This window comes from Oreochromis niloticus, linkage group LG18, assembly GCF_001858045.2.
Source record: "Oreochromis niloticus isolate F11D_XX linkage group LG18, O_niloticus_UMD_NMBU, whole genome shotgun sequence".
NCBI classification, from domain to species: Eukaryota; Metazoa; Chordata; class Actinopteri; order Cichliformes; family Cichlidae; genus Oreochromis; species Oreochromis niloticus.
The window spans coordinates 10,691,771-10,701,952 of NC_031982.2; the positions used below are offsets into that span (position 1 = coordinate 10,691,771).

The 10,182-nt window shown below is 42.0% G+C and overlaps 1 protein-coding gene across 1 annotated transcript; it reads left to right on the forward strand.

The window, feature by feature from the left end:
• Positions 1 to 1,170: 1,170 nt before the first annotated feature.
• lrrc8da (leucine rich repeat containing 8 VRAC subunit Da) lies at positions 1,171 to 9,247 on the forward strand. Its single transcript, XM_003437786.5, has 2 exons — positions 1,171 to 1,530; positions 5,835 to 9,247. The coding sequence occupies exon 2, from the start codon at positions 5,837 to 5,839 to the stop codon at positions 8,324 to 8,326; it is 2,490 nt and encodes an 829-aa protein (XP_003437834.1). The 5' UTR covers positions 1,171 to 1,530; positions 5,835 to 5,836; the 3' UTR covers positions 8,327 to 9,247.
• Positions 9,248 to 10,182: the final 935 nt, after the last annotated feature.

Below are 10,182 nucleotides of genomic sequence, written 5' to 3' on the forward strand. Positions count from 1 at the left end.
TGCCATAGAAACAGGTCTGTTTGTTTGTCTTTGTTGGTGCTTTGTGGCTTTGAAAGAAGCTGAATGACTGTTTATTTTTCCTACTTCTACATAGGGACCTCAAATGTATACATGTGCAGTTATTTCACTGATTAATGCAAAGGCTGACGCAAGAGTGTGATGTTGTGCAGCGCATTCTTTAGAAATCTGAGACGGAGATCCATGCTGAATAATTTATGCCACTTGTAAGCCTCACCACACCGGCCATAATCCTCGCCACAGTCACATAAACCAAAGCAGGTTTGGCATGAGGGCAGTGGCCAAATTTAAACCATATGAATGGTTATAAAGGTGGTCATGGAGTGACTGGGAGTTGTGTAACAGCACTTTGTGAGATCAGAAGGTTAAGTGAGTCCGCTGTCTTTTTTCATTCACTTCTCTTTGTGCAAACACAGCCATCACAAGATGGTGTTACTTACTCTGAGTAAACATTTGGCTCCACTGTAGAAATAATACATTTAATATACTCCACTGTATGGATTCTACCTGCTTTCTACAGAGACAAAAATATGCATCACTGTAATTCCTCTACACGTGTTTAAGTCAGGAACCACTTCCTCTTTTGCGCTTCTTCTTTTTTTTTTCTTTTCCACACATCATGTACTCCGAGTCGTCTTTCTTTCATGTCTTTCTTCTTCTGCCTCCTCCTCCTCCCCCTCTCAGAGTACAGAAGTAGCGTGAGCACAGCTGCCAGCAGCCTTCGACCGGTTGAAACCTGTATGCATTGCTACTGAAAAGACACTTCCTCCACCCAATACATCACCAACCAGATCCAGAAAGAGCTGGAAATCAGGAATGAATCTGATAGTCACAGTAACAAAGTGTACCCCTGCCTTGTGTGTGTGAGTGTGTGTGTTTTTAAATTATCTTTTTATTGTAACTTATGTGAAACTGTACACTATTTGTAGAAAATACCACTTTTATGTTTCTCCTACCGGGTTGACATTTAATTTTAGACCAGGTATAAAAATACTCCACACGACCCCTGACGTGGTACTACTTGCACGGCCGTAACGCGGACTCGTACGGGCAGTGCTGCGGCCGGCCGGCCGTTGACCGTCTGTGACTTTTCCGGTTTTCCCCACCGCCACATTGAACGCAGCACCAGTGGGTGGTGCCTTCGGGAAGTTGCCGCTATCCTCCAATCAGAAGCGCCCATCGCACACGCAACAGCGGTCCGCTCAGCTCCATGTTGGATCAGTCGCTTTTTCTTAGAAATGTTGTGACCCGGAGGTGAGGCTGCGCTTACTGTCTAGTAACAAACGGACGGCCCCGGGCAGTCAGGCGGGTCCAGGTATGAGGGCTACCCGCCGACAGACCGTAGGGCTGCAAACGAATGTTTTCTGGAGGTTTGCGTGAGCGAGCAGCGTCATCCCTTTGCTTTGAAACGGGGCCGAGAAATTAGGTTAAAGACGCACCTGGAGAGGGGAGCGAAAAGTGGCATGCGGGGTGAAGAAGAAGTAATTGGATTGAGATAACGCCTCGCTGGCAGTAAGTATATTTTCTTCTCGTTATCTTTTCAACACATTACTAAAGGGATAAAAAATAAATCGCTTTAATAACCCGCAACCTGTTGTTTATTGACTAACGGAGATAAGAGGCTGATGTGAATGTTTAACGCGGGGACACATGCCGCTTCTCTTTTCTCACGCGTCTGGGTGAATCACCTGATCCCACACGGCGGCAAACTACTTAGTGCGCAAAAAAAGAAAGAAATAGAAAGAACCATCGCGTGCGCCAAAAGATCAGCAGTTTCGTCAGACTGTGGGAGAGATGACTGGTGTCCCATGTAGGTGCGCAGGTCTCCCCGCGTTAAATACATCGTGGTGCCTGGAGCTGGTGTTGTAACCTCAGGTATGACCTAAAGTTCAGTCTGGCCATCTTTAAACTTCTGCTCAGTCCTCAATGAACTTGGAGCACAGCGGCTGCTGTCACGTGGTGAAAGTCGTAATTCACCCTGAAACGAGTAGCGTTATTCCTCTACGAGTTTAATCAGAGGGAACTATCGCCACCACTAGCCCGTCCTTGATGCCAGGACCGCCTGTAATGACCGAGGGCCCCACCCTTTCCTGGGGGCCCCACACTCTCTCACGCAACGCCTCCCCCTTCTCTAATCTGTTTAGTTCTGTTACTTCGCCCATATGCAAAAGACTGGGGGAGGGCTGCTAATGCAAGCTCCTTGCAGCTTTGCCACAGTTTGATAAAGATTGCTCACTCCGCTTTGCCAGAATATAGAATAGAATAGCCCTTTATTGTCACTGTACATGTACAACGAAATTATGGGTGCTCCATGCCAACTGTACAGGAGTAAAACAGCAGGAACAAATGACAAACAGAAGAAATGGATACAATCAAGAGGAATGTATACAAAACAAGAGAGACATATAATAGAAATAAATATAACTATATATTTTGTATAGGCTATCACAGTTGCCACTAACAACATTAATGGTGATTCCTGATGACTTCACAGTGGTGTACTACGAAGCAACATTTCGGGTCATATGCTGAGCTTAAAGTCAGAGATTTCTGAATACCTGTTCAATCAATAAAAGTAATTTCACGATTTCCACATGTACTTTTTTAGGCTGATGTAAGTCACCTGTAATGGCCCAGTTAAAGTTTGAAAGCTCTAACGTGCATCCGCCATGTTGGAATTAAACATCAGCCCTAAGGGTGCACTCAGTTAAAATATTAAGCTTCAATTAAAAGTTTTATTACGGCTCTGTGACACCAAAACGCAAGATTTCCATTTTTCTGCAGTGTAAATTTCTTTATTTGCAACAGCTTTGCATTTTACTGCTGTTTTATACTCTTTGCAGATTTTTAATCACCATTTTTGCTCATTACACGTTAATGTCTCTGATTGGAGTAGGCTGCACTCACAGGGATCATTTTTTGCAGAATAAGAGTCATATGATAAAAAATGCCCACTTTTTGTGAGTGTGCAGAGAGCCTGAAGCAGAAAGCCCGGCTTACAGAAAAAAAGGAGATAACCATCATCATGATATCCTTTCTTTCTGACTGGGATTTGCATTTTAAATTTGTCGAGCAAACTAACACAAAGAAAGCCTGGCTGTGTTGAACTTCTTTTATGGTACACTGCTGTTTTATTTACAGCCGCAGATTTCCCATACATATGTCTTAGGTAAAATATATGGTTAATGTTGTGGCACTATGACACAACACCATTCTAATAATGATTATACATTAACAGCCAAGTTATTAATGTGACCGCATCAAATAGCGTTAAGTCATAGTGGTAGCTGTAACAAAATGCAACCTCTCATTCAGTATTTCTTTCTATGTTCATTCATTTCTATGTTATATGCATGCCATATGTTAAAACAAATGGATATCGTAGTTAAAGAAAATGCTGTTTAATTTTTTTAATGGGCACACAGTAAAAAGTAGAACCAGCAATCCGATGTGATCAATGGAAGTATTAGGCCACACCAAAACTACATGCACAGTCCTTTGTACAAAAATTTGACTGTCAATTTTGTGTTCTTACTGTGGAAACTGAGGGAAAAACACGTTAACAGTAATGGCGTCTGAGATGGTCATTCATGTATGTGACTGTAACAAATGCTGTATATGCTGAATAGAACTAAAAAGCTGCAAGAAATGGTCAAGGGATTACCTCGTGGCCGATACACAGACAAGCTGTTAGCCTTAGTTAAAACTTGCTGTAACATGTACGGCTGTCACGCTAAGTGAATTTTTAAATTGCAAATTACTATTCGTACCTCTAAGCAAAGACTTGTATATATCTGTCGGATGTTGAAACATTCAAGGCAGATTAACTGCTGATTTGAATGCAGATCATATTATGATGTTTTAATGTGTTTTCCAAACTATGTGAAACATTCACAAAGTAAGAGAACAATTTTCAATCACTAAATGAAATGCTCATCTGCCAAAGGTCTTTGTGAGTCAGAACACTGGTGGATTTGGGGCTTCATCAAAGGACTCTGTTCCAAAAACAGCATGTTGTAATATGTCTGGATTTAGCACCGTCTTGGCCTGGTGCTTAAACACTATGAAAAAGAAGTGAGGGTTCAATGTAGCACACCATGATAAAATCATAGGGCACTTTAATACTCGTAGTCACTGATTCATGGCTCGTGTAGCTGGAGGATAAATGTGTTACTCCAGCAGACTTAGCTGAGTGCATGAAATTAGTCTCCCTTTTGGTAACCTGCTATGGATTTAGATTTGTTTTCTATGCAGTTGAGGCCATGATGGAAACAAATGAAATGCTGGGACGTTTTCCCCTCCTGGGTCCCCACTCTATGTTTATACCTGTTGTTGTTGTTGTTGTTGTTTTATGTTTGTTTTTCTCCTTATGGGGGCAAACATATGTCGCTCAAGCTTTTCCACAACTTTGTACATTCCCTCAGGAATTTTCTGACATTTGAGAATCCTTATATTTATGCTACTATTATTATTCCTTATATTGAGACAGTGATTGTTATCATCTCACTGATAAATTCAAAAACTGGAGTGAAAAAGTAGCTGAGCATGTATAGGAGGAATCAACAGTATTGAACAGGCCAATCGCAATAGTTACGGAGTAGGTTTTAGATTTCCTGTTGAAGCATAAATCCACATCAACTTTGTCCTCTAAACAGAATGTGTCAAGTTATTTTGGAAGGCTTTTTTTGTTTCCTTCCGCGGGCTGCTCATGACAAGAACTGAAAGAGGACTTAAAATATCTCCAAGATGACCAGCTGACATACTGGGTTCAAATGTCTTTACTGTCAGTGGGCCCTGTGCAGTCATTATGTCCATGAGTTCCCAGCAAAATGTCAGATTTTACAAGCATGGGATATCATAGAAAACGTTTGAAATACCAATATTAAAGTAGTTGGACAGAGTCATCTGTGCTTGCAGAAGGACACAGGGCACAAGTACCGCAATATCCTGCACTCGTGTCATAATTTCCTTTTGCATCTTTAGCCCTTTTTCTATTAGTATCTGCTCGCCATGGTTCGCCAGGGTTTTCTAGTTGGCCATAGTACCTGGTACCAGGTGCTAAAATAGTACCTACTCTACTCTTCCAAGCGATCCAAGTAGGTACTAAAATGTGACGTCGTCAGACTGCATGTTAGCGATTGGCTGGTCAGTGGCATCACTCAATGAGTCATGAGAGTTCCTTGCTCACGAAAATCAAAACTGCCGCACGAAAAGCCACAAACTGAGCAGTAGGTATATCATCGCCAAGACGCTCATCTTTGTTGTAGCGTTCATGTCACATACTAATTACGTCAAGGGATGCACGGATGGGTTGCTATAACAATGACCACGCACATTATGTGGTACTCGATTGTAATGGAAAACCAGTCGAGTTGCGGCGAGCCGATCTGAGTAGGTTCTAATGGAAAAGGTGCTTTTGTTGGACCACCGTGTTTACAAAGGCTGTAGTTAAATGCATCTCATAGCACTTCTGCACCTCAGTGATCATATCGCAATGTGTCTTTGTGGTGGTTTAAGCTAAAAGTCTCTCAGGACTAAAAAGTCCTGAGACACGTCTGGTTTAAATAGGGTTACAGGTCTGTAGGTTTTATATATATTCAAATATCATGTTTTATGCGACAGGCATGGTGCACACCCCAAACACAATCAGCTTTCATTAACGATCATGATGAGGATGAACTAGAAAAGTAACTGAACAATTTATAAATAATCAGAATTAATCAGTTAATTGTTTTATTCAAGTTTAGTGCCAAAACCCCCCCCCATAAAATAAATAGTATAAGTAAAATTAATTGAGTTTTGTCTCTTTGTTCCAGCGATGTTCACTCTCACTGAGATTGCATCCCTGAACGACATCCAGCCAACATACCGCATCTTAAAGCCATGGTGGGATGTCTTCATGGACTACCTGGGTCTGATCATGCTCATGCTGGCCGTATTTGCAATGACCATGCAGATCACCAAGGACCAAGTAGCTTGCCTTCCATATATAGATGATGCAGAGGAAGCCTCAGGAACAAGCTCGTTGCCCCAGCAGAGACCTGAGGATGTAACCTCATCCACCAGAGCCCCTGTAGGAACAATCATCCCACCAATCACTAAGGACCTAACGGATGAAGCGGTCAGTAAGATTTATGCATTACGAGCTCCTCCAACAGGGGTCAAAACAAACCTGGACTTTCAACAGTATGTCTTTATCAACCAAAAGTGTTACCATGATGCCTTGCCCTGGTATTCCAAATACTTTCCATACCTCACCCTCATCCACACCCTCATTCTCATGGTCAGTAGCAACTTCTGGTTCAAGTACCCCAAAACAAGTTCGAAGATTGAGCATTTCGTTTCTATTCTGGGACGGTGTTTTGAATCTCCTTGGACAACAAAGGCTTTGTCTGAAACTGCTTGCGAGGACTCGGAGGAAAACAAACAGAGGCTGACCGCCACCTCTTCAGCACCAAAGCAGGTGTCTATAGAGGGGAACGATGACAGCACAAATGTGAGCCCATCCACACCCATGCTTGGGGTGAAATTTTCTGCAGATAAGCCTATTGCAGAGGTCCCAAGTAGCATGACAATCTTGGATAAAAAAGATGGGGAGCAGGCCAAAGCTCTTTTTGAGAAGGTGAGGAAATTCAGAGCCCATGTGGAGGACAGCGATTTCATCTACAAGCTTTATGTAGCACAGACCATCGTCAAATCTGTGAAGTTTATTTTGATATTGTGCTACACTTCGACCTTTTTAGCCGAAATAAAATTCACACATGAATGTAAGCCTGATATAAAACATTTAACAGGATATACAAAGTTCTATTGTACGCACAACATGGCTTTCATGCTGAGCAAACTGCTCGTCACCTATGTGGCATTGATACTGATCTATGGGATGACATGCTTGTACTCTCTCTTCTGGGTGTTCCGGCGACCTCTGAAAGAGTACTCGTTTGAGAAGGTCAGGGAAGAGAGCAGCTTTAGTGACATTCCTGATGTCAAAAATGACTTTGCATTCCTTTTACACATGATTGACCAGTATGACCAACTTTACTCCAAGCGCTTTGGCGTTTTTCTGTCTGAGGTCAGTGAAAATAAGCTGAGGGAGATCAGCCTCAACCACGAGTGGACTTTTGAAAAATTAAAGCAGCTTGTCACGCGTAATGCACAGGACAAGCAGGAGCTGCACCTCTTCATGCTCTCTGGACTCCCGAATGCGGTGTTTGACCTCACAGATTTGGAAGTGCTAAAACTGGAGCTGATTCCTGATGTGAGGTTCACAGCAAAGGTCTCCCAGATGACCAGCCTTCAAGAGCTGCATCTTTGCAACTCTCCGGCCAAAGTCGAGCAGACGGGATTTGCTTTCCTCCGTGACCATCTCCGCTGCCTTCATGTCAAGTTCACCGACGTTGCCGAGATCCCGGCTTGGGTCTATTTGCTTAGGAACTTGAGGGAGCTTAACCTAATTGGCAACCTGAGCTCAGAAAACAACAAAATGATTTGCCTAGAGTCCATGCGAGATTTGAGGCATTTAAAGACGCTATGCCTGAAGAGCAACCTCACAAAAATCCCCACAAACATAACAGAGCTTTCTCCACATCTGATTCGGTTAATGGTTCACAATGATGGTACAAAATTGCTGGTCCTAAACAGTTTGAAAAAGATGACAAATCTGATTGAAGTGGAGCTGCACAACTGTGAACTTGAAAGGATTCCCCATGCCATTTTCAGCTTAACCAACTTACAAGAACTTGACCTGAAATCGAACAACATTCGTACCATAGAGGAGATCATCAGCTTCCAGCACCTCAAGAGGCTGACGTGCCTTAAACTGTGGCACAACAAAATAATCACCATTCCAGCCACCATCGGCCACATCAAGTCTCTGGAGGCTCTCTACCTCTCTCACAATAAACTGGAGACCCTCCCTGCTGCCCTGTTCACCCTGCCCAAACTGCGACACTTGGAGGTGGCCCATAACTCCATCTCGGTGCTTCCTCCAGATGTGGGTCTCCTCCACAACCTCCAGCACTTGGCCATCAACTCCAACAAGCTGGAGGTGCTGCCCAAGCCTCTGTTCAGATGCACCAAGCTTAAAGTGCTGTGTCTGGCGCACAACGCGCTCACGACGCTGCCAGAGGCTGTGGGTCAGCTAGTCCAGCTCACTCAGCTGGAGCTCAAAGGAAACTGTCTGGACAGACTGCCCGCCCAGTTAGGAAATTGCCGCCTGCTGCGCAGAAACTGCCTCATCGTGGAGGACCATCTTTTTGACACACTGCCCGTGGACGCTAAAGAAAGTATCAGCCGAGAAACCTTTTAGCACAAAAGCCACTGAAAAAGACGGATGGCTGTAACCATTATTTTTGTATTGTATTATCCATGTATTTCTTGATTGATTAATATTTTTAGGCTGTCTTAGTTGCTTCTGTTTGAATACAGCATAAAAAAAGAGCTTTTGTTATCGCGAAGTATGTATCTAATGCAATATTGTTATTATGCTTTTTTGATAGCTTTGAGTAATTAAAAATCCAGCTTCTTTGTATATTATTCTATAGACCAAAACCATTTCAGTGACACATTATATACATATGTCGTTATTATTTTAGGTACTCAGGTATAAATGTAACCATTGGGAACAATCTTTTTGCCTTAACTGCTGCTATTTGTTTTAGTTTTTGGGGGTTTTTTTGTTACAGTGAGGGCTTTCACAAACAACAGGCCAAAAATTAATAATTTATGATTTCTTGTCAGATTTCTTTCTTTTTGTGTTGAAACGATCAAGGTACTTTTTAACTTGTTGAAATCATGTAACCAGTGTATTTTTTTTTCTTCATACCTATGTAGCCGAAAGAATTCGAGTTGTAAACTCAGGTGGAGACCAGAAACGAACTTTTACCCCACTGTAGTAAAGATTGTATATGAAAGCCTCTAGTAATTCATTTGCACATTGAAACCCTAATGATGTAAAGATTGGTGAATGTCCTGTTCAGAGAGCTAATAAAAGGGAAATCGGTTGACTAGCTTTTGAAACCATGTTTTCAAGTCTGATTTGAATCTGTTGTGTTGAGCTACTGGTCCCACATGTCACAATCATGTAAAGATGATGACATCTGCCTTCATTCTTGTCAATGTACATCTGTGTAGGCCTGATATATAAGTGTTCTTCAGAGCTGCTGTACCACCTTGATGAGCCTCTGCTCAAAGTTCACATTTTTATTGTACAATAAAACAACAGTCCAGATTAACGTCTAATCATTATCGACCTCCTTCAGGTACATGACACTTGCTGCTGTCCTGCAGTGAAATCTGTCATTTTGGAGATTATTCTTTTGAATATGTAAGGTGGATTAACAACATTTCAAAACTGTATCACTGGAAAATCAACAGATTTGCTTTCAAAATGGACTTTTTTCCCTTGTTTCCACTTTCATTGTTCTATTCTTGGACTTGAGTCACAGTTCAAAATGATCCTTACACTGGGCCTTGTTACAACCCCCCCTGACTTCAGCCTATAAAACCATCATCAAACTTTGTTCTAACTGGTTTTAAATAGAAGCTTTAGTCAGCAGTCAGTCTGGGAGTGTTTTCCTACCCGACCATGAATTTTGTAGCAGAAATCAAGGCTCATCACAACAGGAAATGTTTTTCTAATTTTCTTTTGTGTGTAAATTGGATGTAGACTCTGTTTTCTGTTCTGAGGTAAAAGGAGTGGCACTTGGTGTTAAGTTCTCCTGGTGTAACCCATCTCTTTCACAGATGTGCCTTGAAGGTTGCTTTACTGCATACCTTGGTTGTAACAACTGGTTGAGTTACTGTTGACTTCATGTCAGCTCATTCTCCTCCATCCTCAGGCACCAATAACCGTGCCACGTTCAAAGTCCCCTTCCTTCATCATTCGGTTTGCTTAACCATGTCTACATGAATATACCACAGGTGTGTCTAAAAAAAAAAAAAAGACTGTATATACTTATAATTTTCAAATTAAATAGAATTTTAATACACTTCAAGTTTGTCACTAGCTTAAGTGTCATATTGACACTAAACATGCTTCTTATTGAATATGGTGTTGTTTGAGCATCCCCTTTTTTTGTAACCCCCTGGCATAAGTTTTTCACACTAACAAAGCTCCAAAACAACTTCCCAAAAAATACAAGCTAATGGCAAACTCAAGTGTTT

Bases quoted from the DNA above. Each gene is read 5' to 3' on its own strand.
- lrrc8da (XM_003437786.5), top strand. From the start codon at position 5,837: ATGTTCACTCTCACTGAGATTGCATCCCTGAACGACATCCAGCCAACA.